The following is a 27,002-nucleotide window of genomic DNA, read 5'->3' on the forward strand; positions in this document are numbered from 1 at the left end:
GTTATTATCTAACTACTTAATATTGTGTGAATGGAAATGTTTAGCATTCATTTGAAAACTCTTAACATCGAATGGTCTCTGGAGAAAATTATTTTAAAATGTTTATCAGCATTCTCAAGATGTAATAAACAGTGGTCTGAATTACTAATCGGCACTGTTACGTCAGTAGAGTGTACGATATTTGGATCATCCACTCTGCTTTTCACAGTGCGGCAAGACGACAGAGGTCCCTGGTTCGAATCCCGGCATGAGCACGGGTGTTCTTTGTCAGTGTCACTTCATCAATATCATCACTCATATTAATATTCGCAATTAACCCAAAGTGGTAGAAAAGCGAAGTAAAATAAACCAAATCAATCAGTAGTTGGATCGCCCACAACAATGACGTCTACTGTTGTGCAGAGGCGCTTGTGATTCAGGTAGGTTTTTAATGACTTGCGTCATGCAGAAAGATATAAAAAAAGGTATAGAACACCAGAGTTCAAAACATCTGTGGCATAGTGAGGCATCTAATTTTGTAGCTAAAACATGCAATGATGATGTTTTATTGAAAACCCAGCTTACTTCAGGCAAATAATACCTGTGGCGACTAATACCATAAGTAAATTATTAAGCAAGAAAGGGCCGACTCTTCCTTCGGACTTGGCGTTCCCACCCGAAATGTCCATGCTACGCCACTGGTAAATGCAGTCCAGGAATGTTCTTTTCATATCCAAAGTGTCGGTGAAAAATATCAGGATAATTTCCAGATTAGTATAATGCCCAATTTCAGTTCACAAGATGTCCTTTCAGGCCTCCCACATGGCGCAGTGGTAGCGTCATTGCCTTACAAGCAAGGGGTCCCGGGTTCGATACCCGGTGGAGGCACAAGTGGTTCGGATTCCACTTTAAACTGTAGGTCCAGTCCCGATTAGCCTTACTGTGCATAAAGTGGACTTAAAACAGCAACTCAAAGATGTCCTTTCACTCAATGAAATAGTCAAAACATCCAGATAACGTTTCGATCACGTGAACCAAGTCACAATGTTATTCGAAACATGTCCAAAAGGCATCCATAGAATGTCCAAAATATGTCCAACAATAATCCACAGAACGTCCAAAAATAGTCCACAGAATGTTCAAAACACGTCAAAAAATGGTCCACAAAACGTCCAAAAATGATCCACAGAATGCTCAAAGCATGTCCCCTAAACGGACATATGGATATTCAGGGGATATCCAATGCATGTCTACTGGGCATTCCTGGATATCGTCTGGATATCAAGAATTTCTGCACTAACATCCAGAAGATATCCATTAGATGTTTTCTGGATATTTGTGTGCTGTAGGGGATGCGGGAGGGTGGCCCGTGATCACTTCAACCCGGAACCCTGAGTTTCCACTCTAGATGCAAGTCGGATATACAATTTAATTCTAATTTCGTCTAACCATCGAGAGGTATAAACGTTTTCGCAAGACATCTCTCAGTTGTCTCATTGCCGACATGATAAACCATAGGAGCATCCACTCAGCCAATCACAAGGTTCGACCATACATTCCTCCAGCTAACGTTTTCCACTACATGCGCTGGTTACAGTAGTTCTTTTCACATCTCCTCTGTGGTTGAGATCAAGAATGTGTGGGACCCTATTTCCCCCTTCCCCTCCCGCGTGTCTTGCAGCCGACAGAGGTGATTGTGTGCACGTGCACTCGTTGAATGAAATTTTCTCCTGAGTTCCGGGTACTTTCTGAGTATCCATCATCAATTTCATATCATCACTCATACTCACTCATCTTTACGGTTAGCCTAAAGTGGCAAAAAGCGAAGTAAAATAAACCAATCAATCAATCCTCTATTACATAGGTAATTTCTATCTCCCAAAATATATTTATTCTTCAGCGACTTGTTTCTTGTTCATTGGGAACTGGAGAAGGACAACAAAATATGCGAATACTGAACCAATAGCCTGAAATTAGAAGAAATATAAAACACGACGTTAGCAAATCAAATAGCAGATAGTGAAATACACTTACAATTAGATTACCTCAAAGCAAAATATTAACGTTTGTGTTAAGTGTGTTGTGTATTCATGTGGTCTAATAAGTAAAGATGCTACATTTTAAAGTGTATAACCAGAGAAATTGGCTTTGTCTATCGGCAGCCATGAGAGCGAGAGAATCGCTGAGCAATCCGTCTTCAGATTTTCAGTTAAGTACTGAAATTAGCCTTTTGTTAGATCGTTAATAGTGATCATAACTATAGATAGTTTGTCAATTGATTAGACTATCGACTAGAAAGAAAGACAATTTTAGTTGAGTTTCTTTATTCTCTCTGTCATGAAGTAAAGGAATTCTCTCTCTCTCTCTCTCTCTCTCTCTCTCTCTCTCTCTCTCTCTCTCTCTCTCTCTCTCTCTCTCTCTCTCTCTCTCTCTCTCTCTCTGTCTGTCTTATGTGATCCTTTTCTATTTGAAAGCATTGAGATTGGCGTGTCCCTTCAGCAAAAAAGTTCGACACCGGAGATGTGGCGGTAATTAGACCAGAGATATTTCCGATATATGTAAATGTTCAATACCAGGTCACCTGGTACACAACAACACAACAAAGAAGATGTTGTATGATCCTTGCTGGAAACCTGGTGGTTAGGGTCCTCTACGGTGAAAGGGCAATGTCTAAACGGACCCCGAATGAGACTGAGCTAATAACAGTCCAGCCAAGGGAAACGAAACTAGCAGGAAAGTGCGATTCCAAACACGAGAGGGGAAGCAGGTAGGACACTCATCAAACTACCCTGTGGCATTTTGCTTGCATGGGTTTGCTTGTGTTTATTACTGCTTGCTGAGTTGTGTTTGTCTCTTACAATTCGTAACAAACAGTTTCGAAGTGGAACAAAGAAAACTGTGTCGTTTTGGTGCCTGTTGCACATTCTACAAAACGCCATCGCAAAGCCACAAAGCATTCACTTACTACATTTTCTTTATTATATTTATAATATATACTATGTATAACACATACTATTATTAGGAAGAGTGATTACTATTCTGATTACTGCTGTCTATATTTGAGCAAATTATAATATTTACTAAGGAGATCAATTTAATTGAATGATCTAATATAAAGTTACTGGTTTACAATTTTACAAACAAGTTTATCTACTAATGTGACGTGATGAATACTTTCCTGATATATTCTGTTTGCTTATATAGTATATGGGTGGCTATTTTTTCCATTCTGTACCCTTACATAATTCGTAAACATCTCTACGTATTTTGGCGGATGTTAGTACGTTTGAAACTTCATTGTTGTTTCCACAACAGACCATTTTCACCGAACCCGCTTCCTGACCCAAGTACCGTCACCCCTATTTTGACAATGAACACGTCCAGTTGGCGCATGCGCACTTCCGTCCATGGTCTCAGCTAAGGCAGCCAGCAACAGTTTGGTTTGTGAATGTCATGGAGAGAGATGGGGTTAGGAGGGAGGGAGACAGAGGATGATAAGCAGAGATAGATACAGAGGGAAAGAGAGAGAGAAGATAGAGGGAGACAGAGAAATAGATTGGGGCAGAGAGAGAGTGATAGAAACGAGAATACAAGTAGATAGAAAAAGAGAGGAAGTGAGAAAGAGAAGAAATAAATAAATAAAGGAATAGAGAAAGAGATTGGGAGAGAGAAAGTATGAGAAATGAGAATGAAAGTAGAGAGAAAGAGAGAGGGAGAGGAAGAAAAAGAGAAAAAGAGGGAAAATGAGAAAGAATTGTAGATAGAGAAAGAAAGAGAGAGATAGAGAGGAAGTGAGAAAGAGAGGGAAAATAAATAAAGGAAGAAGGAGAAATAGATGGGGAGAGAAAGAGAAGAGAGGGAGGTAGAGACGAAAGAGAGAGAGAGAGATAACTGGAGATAGAGATGGAGAGAGAAAGAATGAACGTTAGTTACACTTCTCATAAAACTCGCATCGTCTACACGAAACACAATATCGATTATAAAGCTAAGGCTTATCTGAAGTAGTTCTACAAACCCTGTCACTCTGAATGAAACGATAAGAGAGCACCCGACCAAAATTGCAGCATAATGACCTTTAGGCGCGTTATTTACAGAGGTAAATGCCGAATCACCACTTACAAAGAGCTATTGATGGAAGCTAACAACAATATCCGTCAAAAATTCCCACAGGATGCTACGTGCGTGCATAGAACCCTTTATAATACAGTAATTACTTTATTTGAGCGCTCGTTGTCGTCTTCCGTCACATTTTTATTTTCAAGCACAAGGTCTCGTGGTGACTGATGGGAAGGGCTAAATGTATGACAATTAGTTGCCATACAAAGTTCATTTGCATGAATCGATTACGTTACCCCTCATGTGTTAATTTCACACGAGCGTAGCTACAGTATGAACAGAGTAAATATTTTTAATTTCAATAATCAATATGTTTAAGAAAGGCCATAATTAAGAATTATTAGAATTTTGAAGGAATCAATTTAAATTAAAGCTTTAACAGAATTGCTGATTGACCGGATGGACCCCCACCCCGCCATGTCACGATAGCCATGAATGCACGAAAGGTGGTTTAGGCCTCAAGCTAAAAAGCAATTAGTGATCAGACACTTATTAGAGGGTTATAGAGTACGTTCGGGGTTGGGGGAAGAGGTGCATACATTCTGGGCCAGGGTGTCTACAAGTCAAGAAAATGTAAAGAAATCAAGTAGGTCAAGAAGTCGATAAAAAGTCAACAAATTATACTTGTGGTCAAGAACTTAAGCATTCACAATGACCAGTGGCGGCGATTGGGGGAAACTGCCCCCCTCACCCCCTTAATCGCCGCCACTGACATTAATATAGTTTAATTTACTTCACTTTTCTATCCCTTTCGATAATCGCGAATATGAGGATGAATGGTGGTAAGATACGATGTACAAGGTGGTTATAATTAAAGTGACGGTGTTCAGAGTGGTACAGCACGGGCTGTAATGAGAGTAGCAGTCTGAAACTTCGTAGATATGCTAATGAAGCAATGCGCTCGCGAATTATTAAAAAAAAAAACTAGTTCCAATTCTCGCCACCAGGGTAAAAAATGGAGCTGTAAGCAGTCAAAACTTGGTATAGTTACAGGAAAAACACTATAAATCGCAGAAAACAATACTCTTTGTAATAAAATATCGCTTCAATTTCACTATTCGAATTACATGAACATTACTAGAGGAAAAAGCAACAAGCGTCACCAACCACAACCAGGGAGCTCACACAATGGTTAGGCAATGTCACCGACTTTGACGTCAGAGTTACGGAAAATTCCACGTTTTGACTGCTTACAGCGCCATTTTTTACCCTGGTGGCGAGAATTGGAACTATTTTTTTTTTTGCATAATTCGCGAGCGCATTGCTTCATTATCATATCTACGAAGTTTCAGACTGCTACTCTCATTACAGCCCGTGCTGTACCACTCTGAACACCGTCACTTTAATTATAACCACCTGGTATGAAGGAACAATCAGATATATTTAGGGACGACAACACGAGCCCCACATAAGATTATACTGGCTGTGAGTCCAGACGCCAGGGCCTCGCTAGTCTGCCAAATGCAGTCCAGGATGCATTAATAGCCAAAGCAAGTCTAATTCTCTTGTTAAATACAGCTTCAGTTTTCATCTTAACTAACCTTCTTGTAGGGGCTTTTCATTAAATAAATATTTATTTTCTTAAATGCTAATTTCCAACTTTGCCTAAGTGGGTAGAGGTCGAATAAATAACTAACTAACTAACTAACTCTCTAGCCTTCTTAAACCCGAAGGTTCATGGCTGCAGCAACACAGGCCTTCCATCTGTCCCTATCTTGGGCAAGATCTGTATACTCTGTTTCATCTCTACCGATTTCCTTTAGGTCCATCTCAACGTTGTCCCTCCATCTTGGCCTTCCTACAGGTCTCTTACCATCAGGTTTCCCAACAAGAATCCTGTAAACTCTTCTTTCCTCTCCCATTCGTGCCACATGACCTGCCCACCTAAGTCTTCTTGATTTAATTATTCTGATAATATCTGGACATGAATACAAATTATGTAGTTCTAAATTATGTAACCTTCTCCACTCACCTGTCTCCTCATCCCTTTTAGGTCCAAAGATTTTCCTAAGGATCTTATTTTCAAATACTCTCAATTTATGTTCCTCTTTCAATGTAAGGGACCAAGTTTCCCATCCATATAATACTACAGGCAAAATTACTGTTTTGTATATTTTAACTTTTAGTTTCTTAGATATTAAACGAGAAGACAAAAGTTTATGAAGAGAGAAGTAACATGCATTTTCTGAATTAAGCCTACTTTTTATTTCCTCTTTAATATAATTTTCACTTGTTAATATTACTCCTAAGTATTTGAATTTGGAAACTGGTCTAATCAGTAAAGGTTAAGAAAAACGATAAAATGTCAAGAAAAAGTCATGAATTTTATATTTGTTTGGTACACGTATTAAATATAAGGTTTAAGAAAATACAGGAAAGTGGCAGATTATTCCATTTATTGTATGAATTGAGCCCACATACATGATTGTATTAGCCGATCTCCACGGATAGCACAGCGAGTTACGACGTCAGGGGTGGTTCGACCCTTGTCTTGAGCATGGGTGTTCTTTGTGAGTGTCCCTTCATCAATTTCACCGTATCATTACTCATCTTCAACTTCGCGATTAGCCAAAAATGGCAGAAAAGCGAGGGAAAGTAAACGAAAACAAAACACGATTCTATTACTTACCGCAGCAAAGAAGTCCAGTGATAATACAAAGAAGCCTCCTCCGGTGATGGTTTTAGGTGTTTGGCATCTTTGTGAAACCGTCTGCAGCTTTTGCTTTGTGTCTAAAGGCATCCTGTACCATGGACAGCCATAGATTGCGCTTCCTAAGGCCTCGCTCTGTCAGCGGAAAATTAAACAAAAAAGCACGAGTAAGTTCATTAATTAGATATGTTATGCCTGAATCACACGAGGCTAGATTGCCTACTGGATTTTTCAGTTAGACTAGTTGTGTGGTACTTATTTATTTATTGAGAAAATTTCAGATACAGCACGTAGCTATTTCACACTGAAATCAGTAACAATGAAAAGAACAAAAATGAACAAAAATAAAAATAACAAAATAAGACAAAATATTAATATAAATAAGTCAAGATAGCACAATTAAATATTATTTAGCAACATATGTTCTGATGGTTGACCGAAAGGCGTACTCTGTGGAAAATACATCAGCACTTGATGGGAAATTGTTATATTGAGTGGGAAGTCTGTGGAAGAGCGATCTCTTTTTAATTTCCAGTCTAGGCTCTTTTGTCTAAAATAGATTTGTGTTGCGTGTTGAGCGCATAGGCACTCGAAAGTGGATTTCCTGGAGGAGCGTGTTGCAACGGATTTTGCCATTGACAATTTTGTAAAGATACCTAAAATCATTCAGTGAACGGCGGTGATAGGGAGTCTGTAGGTTTAGAAAGGACAGGAGATGTGGTATTAGAAAGTTGCGTAATGAGGGAACCCTGTAACGAACTATAGCCAGGAAAAAGTTTAGAACAGAATCGATTCTGGAGAGCTGAGTGGGACATGCCATGGACCAGACGGGAGAGCAAAATTCTATTATTGGGGAGATGAATGATTTGAAGTACAAGGTGAGGGCTGATATGTCACTTATGTCGGTGAAACGATACAGTAAACCTAAGAGACGCGTGCCGTAATATCTTCTTCAAATGTGAGTTTTTGGTCGTAAACAATGCCTAGGTCTTTATGAGAGGATGCTGCTTTGATGTTATTGCCAAAGGTGGAGTAAGATGACTCATCTGCTAGTTTTCGCCTCACACGATACTCGTTGCTCAACAAGTATGTTGATAGACTTTTGTTCCCAGAAGACATTGCACAGATGAGCGACTTGAGGAAGAACGTTGTAAAAGAATAGCTACTACTGTTATTATCCTTACAATCGCCAAAATTAAAAGTAAAGTATGTGATAGAAATTGGCTCGAAAAATAATATGGCAGTCAAGGTGTACTAAACGTGCCTTTAATGAACTTCATACATAAGATTTGCAGGATTCATTCGTAGAAAATATCTTCTTCAACAAAATATGTCAAGCGTGAACACGAATGTACCTCATTTCTGTTACTTTTTTTTTCATCGAAGAGCGAACCAAGACTCGAAAAGAGGGCACAGACAACAACACTTCTCCACGCCAAACTCGCAGATTATCTTTACATGCCCAAACTTTCGCTCTTATTCCTTGTTACCACAGCATCTACCAGAGAAGCCAGTTGCAATTAGAACACGGTCTACTCGCCAAAACCAGTCTAATAGCCAGCCTGGCAGCCATCATTTCCAGCTAAGGTACTTCTACTGAAAATCCAGTTCCGTACGATTCAGCCTTTAGAGACTCCTACCTCAGCGAAGATTTGAGCATTTCCCTTGTCAAGCCTGTGTAAGCTTATGAGGTAATTTTGGACAGGATTATCTCGAGAACCAGTAGACAAAAAGTTTTATAATTTTACCTGAGCACTTAGAAAGGATGCTTCTAGAGAATCCCTGTTCGATATTTCCATTTACTGTATTAATATCCAGAATTAATTATATTTTATCTTGAAAAATCTATACCAGTAACCACGAGAAGTCAAGCGTCTGAGCAGAAGTACACTGGTGCCACATATGACAAAGGCAAAGCAAGTGAAGGAATATCTGGTTTCCGTGCACAATGTGGCAACGTTCACCATCCAGCGTTGTCAAGTAGTAGCGTCAACCCTTCCTCCAAGGGTAATATACCATTGTTATCCTTTATATTTCCACCAAATACTGATGCTTTTTTTTTTGCATCGGGTACGTTACAAAAACAGTCTGCAGAACGAGAATGTAAGTTGTCGAAGCATTAAGAACAAATCCAGTTACTGTGAGCAGATTTGGCAATGCAAACTTTGCCAGACGTCTTATTGCGTGATCACAAGCGTAGAGCCATATAGTAATTTGTGATTATAGTTGCTTGCCATACATGCACTTCAAGTAAATTGTGATTCTAGCTACTTGTCATACATGTGATGTTTTAAAGAAATCATTTACATTCTTTGTATTGAACTTTACGAACTGGCATATCAGATATACTCGTACAATTATTTCTCCTGTGCTATAAAAGTTATTCGCATTACACTAACAGACAAACAAACTAACGTTGTGGAGTGGTTAGTGTGTGTTCAAAACCTGGATAGGACACTGACGTTTTATTGTGTTTCATCGATGTCAGTGACCCTTCAGTCAATATCAATATCATTTAATTGTCATTCATGCACATTGTCGTGATTAGCCAAAAATGACCACCTCTTGCAGTGGCGCCTCTGTCGGTTATTTTCACAACTACCGTTGCAAAGCCCCCCCCCCCCAAAAAAAACAATCAGTGTTTCTTTCACTTAGTATGTGATTTATTACATGTTTCTGAATCCTTTAAGTGTGAAAATGTTTAAACATGTTTCATGGTCTTTATAAATACCGTATTCTAAGGTGTGTGCTTATTTCAAAGATCCAAGTTACCTGATGTCTAATCTGGTGTCCATAGGCGCAGAAAATATAGCATTCACCCAAAATCACAGCGAGATAAAGAGCGATACTCGTAGCGCTGATAATGTCGTTTACCTGGAAAACACACACAGAAATATGTTTTGTCATTATAGCATGGCAATAAAGAAACGGAACTTTAGTATTATACATAGCCTACCTGCCTCCCCTATGGCGCAGTGGTAGCGTCGTTTCCTTGTTCGATACCCGGTGGAGGCACATAGTAGTTCGGATACCACTTTAAACTGTAGGTCAAGTCCCGATTAGCCTTACTGTGCACAAAGTGGACTTAAAACACCAAATCATACAATCAATCAAAGCTATACGTACCTAACCTAACAACCTAACCTAACATACATATCTAATTAGTTAGGTTAGGTTCTTATGGCGTACTAATTAGATATGAAGGTTAGATTAGGTTGAGCTAGGATAGATACGTAAAGCGTACTAATTGAAGGTAGTCCGTATAATACTAAAGTACTAAAAAACATTACCCAAAGTTATTACAATCGTTCATTTGTTCATCTGTACAGTAACGTGTCCTTTTACAAAATAGTCGCAAGTTGTTTTTTTTTCAATAATCGTTTGATATTAGAGATTTACGATTGTTAGAATCAACCTGAAATAAACCACGTGGTAATATCGTTGCAATTTACTACACAATACAAAACATTATTTTTTTTTCAAAAAAACGTGTCTGATATTTTAATTCAGACATAGAATAGTTCATTCCGTGGACAATATGAAAATATACAAAAGTTACCATAAAAATATTTAACTATAATAAGAGGAGCCAGAAATCATAACTATTTTACTCAATTAATGATCCAAGAAAATTACTTCTAAAACAATGACCAAAATGGAAGAGAAAGTGATGGAAAATATTACTATCATCTCATTAATAGTTACCTGAGTCGCCATATATGCTAATAAACACATTGTAACTCCATCTATAGCGAAAAATATGAACGTCACAGTTGACATTAAGGAATTTATGTCATCTGAAAGCCTGTAACAGAAATGTTATGTAATGTGAGATTTAAACTCATGCATTTAAAAACTAATTTAAGCTGATCTAATTTTATATATTTAAAATGTGTCAATCCCAAGTATGTGCTTCTCTTATTTTTAATGTATTACTTAACCAATTTTCCAGTTCGAATTTAATTTATGTCGTCAAAAGAGTTGCAGCATAATTTATTGATTTACAAATTCAAGGATCCAAGCCAAACATTGTGAGATAATTGTGGAACATTATACTACACTATAAAGATTTACTACAGTTTATCTGAATTAATTTTGAAACTGAAACGTGTCAGATTATCTGTAGTCTGAAAATAACTTGTTTGCTTTCAATCAAAATTATTTTCCCTCGATGCTAATAATGCAAATTACAAAACATGATAAAATGCAGCAAATGGTTACATTTTTTCTCCATTTCATCTTCTTATTAAAACCTGATTATTTTTAAATGAATGGACAAATTTGGATATTCTCTATTTGAATTTCAGATTGTGAAAAATCTAAGCTTAGGGTGTGGTAGGAAATAAAACAAAATTTTGTCAGCTTGTTTTGCATGTAAATCAACAATTGATTCCGATGTCAAAGTGTGTGTGTCGTTGAGCACAACCGTTACTTTGTGAAATCACCGTTCACGTTTGAATGCTAGGTAAAGCATGGGTAAGGATGTCGAATCGACCCTTCTTAATAGAAATATGTTTGATACATCGTTGGAAAGGGAATGAATCAAGGATTCCAGAAATGTAAAGTTTAAGGTGAGAAAAAAATTGGAAGTGGAAAAAAGTAGTATTAATTGCCTCCCGATTCCGGGCTCCGCCCCTGGGGTAATTGACCTACCGCAACCTACCGCTACCGCGGCCCCGCCTCCGATCCGCTACGCTACGCTCCGGCTACCCACCTTTTTCTATAGAGTCCCTTTGAATGAAAACAAGAAATAATACAAATGAAAACATGATTTTAAAAAAGTTGAATCCTAGTGGAAATTCGTATATAGGTATATTCCGTTGAAAACCAAAGTTCGACCTGGCAATATTGTGTGTTTACAACATGGATTAGGTTCAAGGAAATCAGCTATGGCAAGTAATGTAGTAGTATTTGTTTATTATTTTTTCATAGAAATATAACTTCAAATTGACAAATGCACAGTGACAATTCGAAGTGTTAAATACGTACTATTAGCGCACAATATTTTTTTTTACTTTCAAACGGTAAAACACAAGGGTCGATTGTGCAGTCTAGCCCATTATGTTACATCGGAGATATAGAGCGTAGTAGTGGCTGTCGCTTTATAATCAAAGGGTCTCGGGTTCGATCTACGGTGGAGGCACATACCGGTTCGGATCCAGCTTAAAACTATAGGTCTAGTACCGATTAGCCTATCAGAGCAAAAAAGTGGACTTAAAACTACAATTTCCTTTTACATCGGAAACACAGACAGGCCAAATGTTCAGACTTGACAAAGACTCGATCCAGGATATCTTGTAAACATACCATTCCAGTAGTATAAAAGTATATAGGATAAACTCAGGAAAGGAAGAGCCCTCCTCAAGCAGGTTTGGCTATACTTAAAACAAGCTCAACATGCTCATATGAGCTTTTTGCTCAAGTGTGGAACCCTGCCTAATCCAAGATTTTTGTAAAAATGCCCTCGGGAATTTTTTGTGAAAGGAAGAGCCCCCTCAGATTGATTTGTCTATACTTACAAAAATTGCATCAGCCAGATTTTTGTCTATAAACTTGTCAAAAATTGATATTTTTTTGGCTATACCTGAAATTAAGCCAAAAACCCATACCCACACACACATATTTACTTCCAGTTTAAGTTCAATTGGGCACCAGCCTCAACTTGTATATCCAATATTAAAACAATGCAATATGCAGAGACCCTCTAGAATTGCTCCGTGACTCTCTCATTTTTTATATTATATGTTTGCATGTTTCACCTCTGTGTCAGTGTGTACAATTCCCGAGACGGTAGTATTGATTTTTGCTTTGCATGTTTCTCTTCTGCGCCGGTCCTTACAGAAATTCCTGAGTATGGAAGCTTTGCGTGCAAACAAAAAAAATTGCATCAGCCAGTATTGTGAGAGTGACTGAGGAGAATAGATGTGTTGATACAGTGCTTCTCATACTTACAGGCCTGTTTGGTTTAAATATTCATATTGAACAATATAAAATCTGATATTTGTTGTAATCCACTCATATTTAGAGTCAAGCTTATATTTGTCCCAGCCTGTTATACAAAAATCAATACATAACAAGGTTATTACCATTCTAGACATGCATGTTTGTGCAGGTATTTGCGCTGGGTCAGTGTGAATGAATATTTATTCTCTTTTTCCACTTGTAAGCTATTGGCTTTACAACCTGTCATAATAAGCATGGAGTTTTGAATTGAACCCCAGGAAATTTTATATAAATACCAAAGCCAAAAATATTAACACACATACACACATACACACACATATATATACACACAAATCACACAGCTGAACCCAACTGATATTTTTTATTCAGTATAAAGTTTTGAATTGAAACCCAGGAAATTGTATATAATAAACAACAGCAAAAATGCCAAATCAAAAATATTGCAATCAGTGCAATAAAAATATATTTAGCTCTAATTGGGCCAGACACCAAAAGATTTGTAACCCAGACAAATACAGAACTCCCACAAAAATTTGCCCCAAATGCAATAGAAAATACAGCATGCAATACTTCACATATACACATAAAGATACTTGCTCTGCACAATCATCAATATTATCCCCACAACCATCCACATCTGGTCTGAAAAGAAAGCATGAAGCACCTCTTAATGCCAGAGCAGCAAAGCAGCCACGCTATGAACCTATCCATAGCAGTTTTAATGCCCAACTTAGGGATTATCGGTTTGTATCAGAGCCAAGATGTGGCATTGAGAATTTTTTGAAAAGTATAAATTCTGATCTGCAGGCAATTCTTAATGCACAAAATGGCTCTTATAAGCTGTCCCTCAAATTGTATACACAATATAAGAAGCCAAATGGTACAAAATTTACACAGCCCCACAAAACAGAAACTGTACCGGTATATTCAAATGCAAATTCAGACAAAATAATAAGCAGGTTGATGGATCAATTTAATATTAAACACTCTGAATTTGCGGCAAAAGAGTCTGGATGGAGCCTATGCGGCTCTCCACACAAGTTATATGTTAATATTTCTGAATTCAGCCCATTACAAGGATCTACATATCTGCCATTACCTGCCAATATTAAAGACAAACAAGCCGTGGTTAATATTGAAAATAATGATGAGAAATGCTTTTTGTGGTGTATTTTAGCTGCTTTGTATCCAGTTTCAAGAAATCCTCGGAGAATAAGTTATTACAAACAACATGAACATGATTTTGACGATGCAATGGAGGGTTTAGAATATCCAATGTCTGTTCAGAATATTGATAAATTTGAAAAAAAGGCCAGGCATATCAATGGCAAACAATTATCTATTAATGTATTTATTTGTTCCACTGGCCGTGGCAATTGCCCGATAGAACCTCTCAGAATCAGTACAATTGATGATGAATCTGCTATTCCAATTGATCTGCTCTTAATTGAAGGGGATGGCACATATCATTACACTCTGATACATAATCTTGAAGCTTTAGTGAGAACACAACTAGACAAATCTAATAGAATATTTAAGTTGTGCAGAAGATGTTTAACTGTATTTGATGGTCAAAAAATGGTAAATAGGGTTCGGGAAGAAAATGCAGAAATTGCAAAAAACAAGTTAATTGAGCATCTGAAATACTGTGGGAACCATAAACCTGTTCATATGGTGATGCCTAATCCAAGTGAAAATTGCAAATTCAAAAAGTTTGAAGCCTTGTTGGAACACCCAGTATATATTGTCTGTGATTTTGAATCAATTCTCAAATCTCTTGCATTCTGCAATCCAGATCCTGAAGAATCTTCAATTACACCATACCAGCTACATGAACCTTCCAGCTTTTATTATGTGGTTGTACAGGATGGTGTTGTTAGTAAAGAATATTCATACATGGGAGCAGATGCCATCAAAATATTTGCACATAAAATAGAAAATGAGTGCCGTGACATAGCATCTAACATCTTATTAAAATCAAAACCCATGTTGCCTTTAACAGAGAAACAGATTGAAGATTTCAACAAAGCAGAAAAATGCCCGGTATGTGATTGTGAATTTTCAGATACAAATATCAAGGTGAAACACCATTCTCATACAGATGGTAAATTCTTAATGGCCCTGTGTAATAGCTGTAATATTAAGATCAAGAGACCAAGATTTGTCCCCATATTTTGCCATGGAGCATCCAATTATGATTTTCATCATTTGATCAGATATGAGGGGTTTGACAAGCAGAATTTAAATATTTTAGCTGAAAATGATGAGAAATATATTGCTATTAGCAAAATAATTAAAGTTAATGCTGTTCCTATTCACATAAGATTTCTTGATTCTTACAGAATTTTATCGGCTAGCCTGGCTACACTGGCCACTCAATTATCTGATGATCAATTCAAAATCACATGTGCTTTGTTTCCAAATCAGGACCTGAAATTAATTAGGCGGAAGGGTGTATATCCATATGATTATGTTACAGATTTTTCTAAATTTGATGAGTGTTCCCTGCCTCCACAACATGAGTTTTACAGCAAAATCAGAGGATCTGGAATCACTGATGATGATTATCACCATGCCCAATTGATGTGGAACAATTTAAAATGCCAGACATTTGGTGATTATCACATGGCATATTTGAAACTTGATGTGACCCTCTTAGCTGATATATTGCAGGCATTCAGAAAATCTTCTATGCAAAATTATAGACTGGATCCAATATATTTTTTCAGTGCCCCGGGCCTAGCATGGTCTTCAATGTTTTTGAACACTAAAATGCAATTGGATCTGATCCAAGATCAAAATAAGTATCTGTTTATGGAGAAAGGTATAAGAGGAGGCACGGTGCAATGTTCTCAGAGATATGCCAGAGCAAATAACAAATATATGCCTGATTATGATCCAGCACGGCCATCAAATTATATACTGTATGTAGATGCAAACAGCCTCTATGGTCATGCCATGATGCAAAAACTGCCATATGCAGGGCTTGAATGGGTTGAAGATTTCAATATTGAGGATCTTCAGGACTTTGATGACAGTAATTATGGCCTCTTCTTAGAGGTTGATCTGACAATTCCAGATGATTTACATAACAAATTTTCTGATCTGCCCCCAATTCCTGAGGTTCAGTGCTCACCTGGCTCTAAACAGAAGAAATTGATGATGACACTGGAGCCAAAACAAGGCTATGTCATATATTACAAAAACCTCCAGTTCCTGATGACACATGGTGTTCAAGTGACCAAAATTGGCAAAGTTTTGAGGTTCAGGCACTCAAGATGGTTGAAATCATATATTGATACAAACACGGAGCTTCGAACATCTGCAAACAGCCAATTTGATAAGGCCTTGTTTAAATTGATGGTCAATTCTGTATATGGCAAAACAATTGAAAGTGTCAGAAAACATACCGATGTTAAAATAATTACTGACCCCAGCCTGAGCAAAAAATTGGTTGCAAAGCCTAATTTCAATTATAGAAGAATTTATGATGAAAATATGGCACTTTTCAACATGAAAAAAACAAAGATTAAGTTTGATAAACCTATTTATGTAGGGGCTACAATATTGGAATTGGCCAAATTACATATGTCAATATTGTATTATGATGTCTTGAAACCTTTTTATGGTGATAATATAAAATTGATGTACATGGACACGGATAGTTTTATTCTTGATATTAAAACAGAAGATGTTTATAAAGATATGTCCCAGCCTGAATTGTTTAAATATTTTGATACCAGTGAACATACAAAGATTCAACCCCACAACAAAAAGGTGCCCGGCAAGTTAAAAGATGAGACACTTGGTGATGTTATTGTGGTATTTGCTGGGTTAAGTGCCAAGATGTATAGTTTTAAAACATGTAGTGCTGTTGTCAAAAAAGCCAAGGGCATTGGCAGAGTGACTGTTGACAAAGAGCTTGAATTTGAAGATTATGAAAATTGTCTCAAATCCCAGAATTTAATCAAAACATCAGAATCCAGAATTCAGAGTGTGGATCACTTATTGACTTCAAATGTTGTAAGAAAAGTGGCTCTGGACCCACATGATGATAAGAGATGCATTTTATCATGTGGCATACATACTTTACCATGGGGGCATTGTGATTTGAAAAATGGCAATCAATGCCCAAACACAGAGCATGATTTGAAATAAATAAACATGCCTATGAACTTATTTGGGTTTAAAAAACAAGGTATTATGGACCTGCCAACACCACAACCCTCTTCTGATATGCTGTCTAAACTGAGTGGCTTGTTAATTATTCATCTGAACAGCATATTTACAGATGTTGATGAGGAAACAGGCAAAATATTGTACATATTTAACAATAATTTAAATCATTACCAATTACCTGTAGGTGGGCAATTGCAATTTATTACAACCCCTGAGGGTGATGTCAAAATTTCAGTAGGGAGAAATATTTACAGAATTAAGCACTCAAACATGGTTTCTGGCACTGTATATACTGTTTCTGCTGGTGATTGCTTATATATTGAGGTCCCTGGATCTTATGACAAGCTTATACCCTTTTTTATAGAATTAAGAATCAGATACTCTATAATAAATAACTACTAAACAAAATGCCTAATGATATTTTTGGCCATACAAGACATGAAGATCACAGTGATGAGATTCTGATGCTTGATGTCAGAGTCAAGAAATTAAGAAGTGATTTACAAGCTTTACAAACAACACTCAATGCCAGTCTTCAACTAGAAATTACAAATTTACAATCACAATGCATGGACCCTCTTCTTAAAATTGATTCTGAACTCAAATTGTTGCTTCAGAAATATACTGACCTGGCCACATTAGATAATTTTCAAAGTTTGGAAGAAGCTGTAGCAGCTCTTCAAGCCAAATTTAAGACCCAGGCTAACAACTCTGAGCAATTGAAACAACAATTAGAGGAGCAGATAAATAATGTCCAGGCACAGCTCCAAACAATTGTCAAAAGCATAAAATCACAAGAAGATTTTGATCTAGTGATTTCCACTCTAAAGGAACAGATTCAGTCACTCCAAATACCTAATCTGGACCCTCTGAACAATGCCATAGCCGAGGGTAAAGAAAAAATTGAGACACTTGAAAATTTTATGAACAACTTGCCATCTTCTGATGCTTTGAATGCAATAACTCGGAGTGTTGCAAATATTAAGCTGCAACTTGAAACATATGAAGATTTTGGAAAAATTCAAAGTTCCATAACCCATCTTGAAGGTACAATAGCAGCAGTGCAAAATGATTTGGCAAATGTACTAGAATCCCGATTGCCCGGGATTGTAGATACCCTTGTTAGTGTCCAGCACCAAATCACAAAGCTTGAAAACCTCAACACTGAATCTGAACTGTCTCATTTTCATTACTTGATAGATGATATCCAAACAAAACTTGAAATTTTACAACAATCCACACCCTCTCAGGCAGATATAGCCCTGCTCCAAAATGCTATGCAAAATGTGGCCGATGCATCTGAATTAAACAATGTAAAATTGGCACTTGAATCTTTGCAAAATACAGTGTCAAATCTTCCTACATCACAGGAACTTAAAAATATTAAGAGAGCAGTGAATCGCATATTGAAATCAGAAGATATCAAGAATATCCAGGCAGAGATCAAACATCTCACTCAGGCAGTGGCCACTCTTCCAACTAATCAACATATTAATGAATTGCATGCCCTATTTGAGGATATCAGAAGACAGGTCCATGATCTTACTGCTCAAAATTCAAAATTGGCAATTGTTGAAAATTTGCAACAAATTGTAGCTAATATCAAGCAGCAGCTAGGAACCATGGAATCCAATCAAGCAAATGCTCTGTCTGTTTTTGCCACCCAGCTTCAAGAAATTGTGCAACAATACAAAAAACTTGCTGTGGACATAAAAATCAAGCCTGGGCACGATGAGATTGTTAGGACCATCAATGAGCACCTTGAATCTGTAACAAGCAGATTGCTCACAGCAGAAAAGGAAATAACAGGCATAATCGAGAATCCAAAACATTCAGTAATTCTTGAATTGTACAGCATCCCCAACAAAGAATATGATTCTCCATTTACACCAGGTGGCAAAATATATATGCTGTCCCCTGCACAATTTTATTACCAATTTTTTGTTGGGGGCACATTGAGACCAATCAAGATCAAATATTGGCTTCAGCCACAGGCACACCACTACCCCACCTTATCAATAACAAATGCTGATAACAAAGTGAAAATCACCAATGTAGAATTGGAGGATTTTACAGATCCTAATACATTAGAAACAGCCTATGTTGAAGATGATGGCTCTCTGGAATTTAAAATACAAATAGGGGACAAATTATATTTAGAAAATCCTGCAGTTTCAGCTGCTGAACACCCTATAGTTGCAATATTCTTGTTTACATATTATGTCTAAAAAAATTTTTGTTGATGAATTAAACAGACAAGCCAGACATAATTTTAAGAGACTGCCAGTAGCCACAAAAAGCATAGATGATTTATGGCAAACCGACTTGATTGAAATGGCAAGTGGACAGTTGAAAAACTTAGACAAAATCAACAAGGGCTACAAATATCTACTCACTGTAATAGACACATTTTCAAAATTTGCCTGGGCTGTGCCACTCAAATCCAAGACTGGAACATGTGTTACAGAAGCCATCAGGACAATCATCAATCAGAGTGGAAGATCCCCGCGCTATTTGCAAACAGATAATGGCAAAGAATTTTATAATTCAGTGTTTCAACAATTTATTAAAAGCCAGGCAATACAACATTATTCGAGTTACAGTGACCTCAAGGCCTCAATTGTAGAGAGATTCAACAGAACCTTAAAAAATCTTATGTATAAACAATTTACCCTCCAAGGTAATTATAAATGGATTAATATTCTTCCAGAACTTCTACATAAATATAACAACTCGGTCCATTCCACAATCAACATGAAACCCTCTGAAGTAACTTCATCTGATGAGCAAAAATTGATCAGCACTGTTTATTATCCTAAATATCAGCCAACAACAAGAAAAGCCAAATACAAGGTGGGGGATCAAGTAAGAATCAGCAAATATAAGCACTTATTCAAGAGAGGCTTTACAAGAAACTGGAGCACTGAATTATTTACAGTGGTTCAGGTTAAACCCGGGACCCTTAACACATATATAATAAAGGATCACCGAGGAGAAATTCTCAAAGGCAGGTTCTATGAACAAGAGCTCAGCAAAACTAAACAGCCTGACACATATCTCATAGAAAAAATCATCCGCAGAAAAGGCAAAAAGTTATTTGTCAAATGGCTAGGACTTCCAGAACACAGCTGGATCGATGCAAACAAAATAATAATATGAGCACCTGGGATGTTATAAAGAGGCTGCCAGAACCTGAACAACAGAATAAGAGAAATGGAAAATTGCTACCTGATAATATTAGGTGTCTTATTGTTGGGCCATCTGCTTGTGGTAAAACTACACTAATGGTTGTTAATTTTTTATTGGCACCCAACTGGTTAGACTGGAAAAACAGGCACTGGTATGTTTTTTCTAAGAGCTTGGAACAATTAAAATATCAGCAGCTGATGAGGCTATATGATGGATTGGATATTGCCACTTTTGAACCAGATGTTAAGCCACTTGATGAATGTCTCGATAATTCTGTTGTTGTGTTTGATGACATTATACTGGATAATCAAAACAAGGTTAGGAATTTCTTTACACAGGGCCGACACAAAAACATTGATTGCTTCTACCTGGCACAGACTTTTTCAAAAATACCCAAGCAACTGATCCGAGACAACAGCAATTTTATATGTGTGTTTCATCAAGACCATACCAACCTCAAACACATACATGATGAATATGTAGGTGGGGACTTGAGCTACAATGATTTTTCCAAGTTTTGCAGCAGGTGCTGGAACCAGGACAGTTATGGGTTTGTCACAATTGATATGACAAGAACACCCAATAGTGGCAAATACAGAAATAAAATCAACAATTTTCTAGACATTGAAACTTATATAAATAAACATGAAAAGGCCAATTATTGATGATCTTAAGTTAAGAGATTATCTTGTAAAAAGATTTAAGGGATGGAAATCAGAGAACCGGGGAATCTATGAAAAACACAAACAAACAGAACAGCCTATTATGGATGCTATTGGTGAATTAGGTAAAAATATCAAAACTGTTACAGAGCAAAATCAAAATTTGATCACAGAGCTTGTACCTGTAGCTGCAAGGAACATATTAGATTATCCATTCACCCCACTTTCCAGTATTCATACACCTAGTCCTATTGCTCCTCGAAGAATTGAAGCTACTCAGGATCCTATTGAATTGGGTCTTCTTGCTCAAAAATATTTAACCACACCTAAAGACAATAAAGATGAGGTTTTTGGCTTATATGCTGACACAGAGCTTGATGGTAGCATCATACATAGAATTGGCAATTTCAGAGTAACATTTATGGGAGATGATATAATTGTATATTCAGAATCTCGTCTCGGAGAAAAAGGTGCTTTTGTTAAGTATCTCGGCACACCTGGATTATGGGAACTGATGACTAGGAAAAGGCCTGGCAGCTATACAGATCAAGATTATGAGGATTACAAAGAAATATTAATAAAATCAGATGCTCTATACCAGAACAATGATCCCACACAAAAAAGAGTCAAGTCTAGCAGTGGGGCAAAATACAATAATTTAATCAAGCCCATATGGTCTCAGATCAAGACTGGCAGTGGAATCAAACAATACAACACCCTGCCTAAAGAATTTGTATGGGTTGATGATGTCAGGAAACTTATAGGTTATTGGTAATAGCTGGGGAGGAAAATGCTGGGAACCACAATTTTTACAATGAAAAGGTTGGAATTATGGACATGATAAGCACCAAATTGTCTAATTTTATAGTGAATGACACTAAGGGGATTGGATATCTTATAAAAATTATTAATACTCTACCCCCCAAATTTTGGAATATTTCTGAGGGTCGGGGCCTTGTTAATGACATTATAAACAAGCTGCCATTTGAACTACACATTCCAGGCTATCAGTATTGTGGTCCAGGCACAAAACTGGATCATAGATTAAACAGAGGGGATCCTGGTGTTAATCCCTTAGATGCTGCTTGTAGAGACCATGATATTGCATACAACACACATTCTGATCTTGACAAGAGACATGTTGCAGACAAGAAATTAGAAGAGGCTGCATTTGGTAGATTTGTAAGCAAAGATGCTTCTTTGAGTGAAAAAATAGCAGCATTGGGAACCACCATAGCTATGAGCACCAAACAAAAATTGGGGTGGGGGTTGTGAATATGTATATAATAAACCTACAATGAAGGCCAAGGGTGTTATGTATCAAATACCTTATGCAGGTCTCAAATCTCTTAAAACTATTGACAGTCTTTTGACCAAAAAGCAGCGCAAGAAAAAAATTCTTGTATTGCAAAGGGGCATGGTATGAAATTGTTGCTTAGTACCCCCCAATTAAAAAAAATACAGCAATCAAGAAAAAATCACATGTGGGGGGATTCATATTTACCATCCCTGCCATCTTAGCTGCTCTCGGGGCTGTGGGAAGCTTGGCTGGGGGTTCAGCTGCAATAGCAAAAACAGTAATAGATGCCAAGAAAAATAGGGCAGAATTAGATGAGCAAAAGCGCCATAACCTGGCCATTGAGAAACAAGGCAAAGGTGTTAAGAGAGCCATGAATAAGTTTAAAAAAAACAAGAGCCGCTTACAAACCAAGATATTGAAGCTTTAATCAAGCCACTGGGCATCAAACATTTTAGAGGTGTGTACATGTCTGATTCTTTACCAGAACAACCACTCAACAAAGAGTGTGGCATTGTTAATTTGGATGAGTACAAAAATCAGGGCACTCACTGGATCTGCTATCTTAAATATTTAAAAAATGAGGCATTTGTGTTTGATTCATTTGGAGGTGTTCCACCTGAAAATTTAATAAAATATCTAAATTCATCTAATCTTTATTACAATAATGCCCGTGTTCAAAACTTCAAAGATGTTAATTGTGGACATTTGTGCTTATCTGTTCTTAGATATATGTCTCAAATAAATAAACCATCAATTGAAGATTTTCAAAAAGCCTTGTGGTATCTGAAACATCATGGGGGTATTTCATCTCACCAGCCAAAATTCAATATTGAAACTCAAATTACATGATGACATAGTGTATCCCAAAACAATAGCTCTCAGAGCATTTTATGGCATGTACCTAATCCCCAATATTACACACCACAACAACAAAATTGCAGTTGGGGATGAAAAAATTGTCATCACTCCAGGGCAGTATAATCTCTCCACTCTAAATGCTCAATTACCCAGAGGTGTAGTGTTAAGTCAAAATTCTGTCACTCACAGAGTAGAAATTGTATCTGCCACAGAAACAGTGGATCTGGGTACTATAGGAGAGCTGTTAGGCTTTGAGAACAACACAAAACTTGAAGCAGGCATCAAACACACTGCTATGAATATACCTAAATTCTTAGCCATAGAGACTCTGAATATTCACTGTAATGTGGCTGAGGGTATGATCACCAAATCAAATGGCATAGGCACTCACAAACAAACAGGCATCATTGCAACATTCAAGCCTAATTCTGAATTTATGGAGCCTATTATCTACAATCCATCCCCAACATTATATTTTCCTGTGTGTCATAATAGAATAGATTATATTGAATTGATGGTCACTAATGAAAAAGAAGAATTAGTTGATTTTGCTGGAGCCACAACAACTGCTATCTTAGAGATTAACATTTAAATAAAAATACATACAAGAAAAAAATGGAAAATATTGAGAGTTATGAGCTACAATCATTCCCCCCAAACAGGAGGACATTTGCAAATTTAAATCAACCCAACACAGAGATTGAGGTTGATCTTGATGTAGGGGATGGATTTATACACCCCCACAGAGCAGATTTATACATCAAATTTGATGTTGTAAAGCTCGATGGTACAGATTATCCGGCAAATTCAAATATAAGATTGGTAGATAATTTTGTGCCACATCTATTCTCTGAAATTGAGATCAGAAAGCATGGCGTTGTTATAAACAGAGTGGATTATCCCGGCATTACCTCCACAGCTTTGGCCACATTAAAATTATCCAAAACCGAGGCTTCTTACTACAAAATCGGTGGATTTGAGGCTGGTGATAAGATATTATCTAAGAACCACACAGTGCTGTTCCCGATGCGCCTATTGCCAGGATTCTTCTCAGATTACAAAGATATTATGTGGAAGGGTGGTTTAAGAATTACATTTAGAAGAGCTGCAAATGATAACAATACTTTGATGAGGTACAGTGCAATAAACTCTACAGGAGAAGCTCTGCCTAATACCCTACCAGATGCAGGCAAATGCATTATTCAGACTATGGAGTTAAGAATCCCTGTTGTTGAGTATGAGGCCAGTTATGCTCTTAAATACAAAGCAGATATAATAAAAAATCCACAGATTCCTCTGCAATTTTATACATATCAATGTGTACAGAAGCCCGCAACTGGTTCTTATTATGAATTTGATGCCACAAATTCATTCTCCAGTATTCAATTTGACATGCCTGATTTTGTAGTGGTACTGTTTCAGACTGGAAGACACAACAATCAGGAAAAAAATTCAAGTAAATTTGATAGCTGCAACATCAAGAACATATATCTTAAAAATGGCAGAAATGAGGTCTTTCCTAGAGAAAATTACAATTTAGACATGTCCAAGGATGATTTCCTCAAATTATATGAGGCATTTTCTTCCTTCAAAAGGGTCACTACTGGCAATACTGACATGTATTACACACCAGATGAATTCAAAGCACAGAGACCCATGTTTGTAATCAACACTTCAAAAAGAAAACAGGTTGTGGTGAATGACAGGACAAATATTAAAATTATCTGTGAATTCCATGAGGCATTACCTGATGACACCATATGTAGTGTTATTCTCATAGGTGAAAAATCATATGTTTATGATGTAAGAAATGAGAGAGTCACGGAGCAATTCTAGAGGGTCTCTGCATATTGCATTGTTTTAATATACAATTTGAACCTGGTATCCAATTGAACTTAAACTGGAAGTAAATATGTGTGTGGGTGGGTGTGGGTGTGTATATGGGTGCATCTTGGCCTAGTTTTAAGTGTAGCCAAAAAAAAATATCAAGAGGGGCATATTTTTGACAGAATTATGGACAACAATCTCACAGAAGTGCCTTTTATAAGTGTAGCCTCATCAATCTGAGGGGGTTCATACTTTCCGAGAAATTCCCGAGGGCATTTTTTACAAAAATCTTGGATTAGACAGGGTTCAACACTTGAGCAAAAAGCTCATATGGGCATGTTGAGCTTGTTTTAAGTGTAGCCAAATCTGCTTGAGGGGGGTTCATACTTTCCTGTGCTGGTAATATCATCAATACCACTACTCATTCCGTACATTTTTCCATGTTGTCTGCAATATTTTTGACGTCCCTTTTAGCCCCAGCAAAACACAAGTTTTTTTATGTGTGAGAATGGTTTAGAAGTACGTTGCTGTGAGAATGGTTTAGAAGTACGTTGCTGAGAGCAACTTGTTACAATAAGAGTTTTCAAATAGAGCAAAACATTTACCTGATAAGCTGCTGGTGTGTTTGTATCCATTCTCGAACCTGGTCTGGCAAACTTATCTGCTTTTCTGTTGAAGTTGCCAACGAAGCCGTATTCTGGCTCCAAGGATGTTGTTGAAAAGAATTTTTCTTTCTTCGCCATTGTTCTTCAAGATTTGCTTGCGATTTCTTGTTTGATATTATTCCCTTCAGTGCAAACGAGAGGCTTTTAATCTCCAGCTGCAGAAACAAGAGGAAAGCAAACAATGTGGCGTCACAGCTGACAATGCTGAACGAGTTTTGATACAACATGAAAGCCTGAAAAGCGATGGACAGTTCAAAGCCGGGCGTTGAGTAATAATCGAAAGGATACCAAGAAGCCATTACTTGGGATACAACTGGAATTGTAACGTTGTCGTATTTATTATCAGATAGAAAGGGTATTGAAACCCAGTACGTACTTGACACAACGAATATGCTAGTGTACACAACAAGGAATACTTCAAACTGGCGATAAACTTTTTTACCACATTTCCGTTCGAAATGGTGAAAGTATGGTGTGTTTGCTAATAGACTGAGATGCTTTCGGACTCTAATAATATGTTCTTTCTTCACCATAGCAAACACTCTCTTGGTTACTGTATGTGTAATGTATAATGTGGTCATCAGATTAAGAATTACTATTGAAAAATCGTTGATCTTAAGTGCAATATCAATTAATGCACAAGTAAGAAGTACAAGAGTGCAAACAAACATTGTCGCATTGTAGAATGATAGAGCATATCTTCTAAATATATTGAGTTTCCCAGTCGATTCTGGAGTTGTTAGTCCCGACACTGTTGCCAGAAACATTGGTATTCTTAATGTCGCATCAATGCAGGAAATCCCTTCATTCTTCTTTTTGAACATCTGCCCATGTCTTGAAATCATAGCTTGCCTTGAAAGTTGTGTCAGACGTTCCGAAAGACTGGAAGCAAATGTAGTGCACTTATTTGTGAAAATTTTCCTTTACCTTCGTTTCTGTATATTTGTATTATCTTGACATGTTGTTTTCGAAATAGAATGAGAAAAATTACTCATAATTTTCCAGTCCATTAGTGAGTTTGTCCACTTTTTTTATCGATTTGAACTCCTCGTTCTTAATTATCATGAAATGCGATGTCCAACATCCATTAGAAACGAAAAGAAATAACACGATTTCACTACATAATACAAATTTACAACCAAAATAGAGTATGCTTATTCCAATAAGAACTTATAGCTGTTTCCCATTAGCAGAATAAATGCGAGTTACACTTTGCCCATTCTCCAATCGCGTTGTGTTGTTGACAACTCCTTACCCTTGTGTCAACACTCTAAAATGTTAGTAGGCTCTCTGGCTGGGTTCCCGTAGAAGTCAGAAACTTTGTTAATCTGACTGTAACCACGGCCCTTGCACACAAGTTTGATGACTCTGACATCTATAAAAATGCAACTAGGATTTTATCATTCACAATCGAGTGATTATTCACACTGAAAGTGCTGGAATGACTTAAATGTCTTGAAATATTAGTGACATTAAGTCTGAAGTGATGGAGAAGTTCAGCAGCAGAAGTGCATGAGGCCATATATCTTCCGGAAGGTCTTTTAAGGTCTTCAGAAATATTTAAGAAGTCTTACAGGAATTGCTAAATACGGTTTTCCATTTTATTTCTCTCT

At 37.1% G+C, this 27,002-nt stretch overlaps 1 protein-coding gene and 1 non-coding gene across 2 annotated transcripts; one reads left to right on the plus strand and one right to left on the minus strand.

The window, feature by feature from the left end:
• Positions 1-680: 680 nt before the first annotated feature.
• LOC146002411 (odorant receptor coreceptor-like) lies at positions 681-25,427 on the minus strand. Its single transcript, XM_083140197.1, has 5 exons — positions 25,330-25,427; positions 10,451-10,550; positions 9,518-9,619; positions 6,725-6,880; positions 681-1,946 (listed from the first exon to the last, which is right to left on the minus strand). Exons 2-5 carry the CDS (start codon positions 10,523-10,525, stop codon positions 1,869-1,871), a joined length of 411 nt encoding a protein of 136 aa, XP_082996323.1. The 5' UTR covers positions 10,526-10,550; positions 25,330-25,427; the 3' UTR covers positions 681-1,868.
• On the plus strand, positions 793-867 carry TRNAV-UAC (transfer RNA valine (anticodon UAC)). The gene has a single exon. It is a non-coding gene; the product is annotated as a tRNA-Val (tRNA).
• Positions 25,428-27,002: the final 1,575 nt, after the last annotated feature.

Source organism: Lepisma saccharinum, chromosome 18, assembly GCF_977018435.1.
Source record: "Lepisma saccharinum chromosome 18, izLepSacc3.1, whole genome shotgun sequence".
Classification (NCBI taxonomy): Eukaryota; Metazoa; Arthropoda; class Insecta; order Zygentoma; family Lepismatidae; genus Lepisma; species Lepisma saccharinum.

Bases quoted from the DNA above. Each gene is read 5' to 3' on its own strand.
- LOC146002411 (XM_083140197.1), bottom strand. From the start codon at position 10,525: ATGTCAACTGTGACGTTCATATTTTTCGCTATAGATGGAGTTACAATG. The intron at 6,881-9,517 runs GTAACTTGGATC...TTCCGCTGACAG, and splicing joins GACACCAGATTAGACATCAG to AGCGAGGCCTTAGGAAGCGC. The intron at 1,947-6,724 runs GTAAGTAATAGA...TTCTAATTTCAG, and splicing joins CACTGGACTTCTTTGCTGCG to GCTATTGGTTCAGTATTCGC.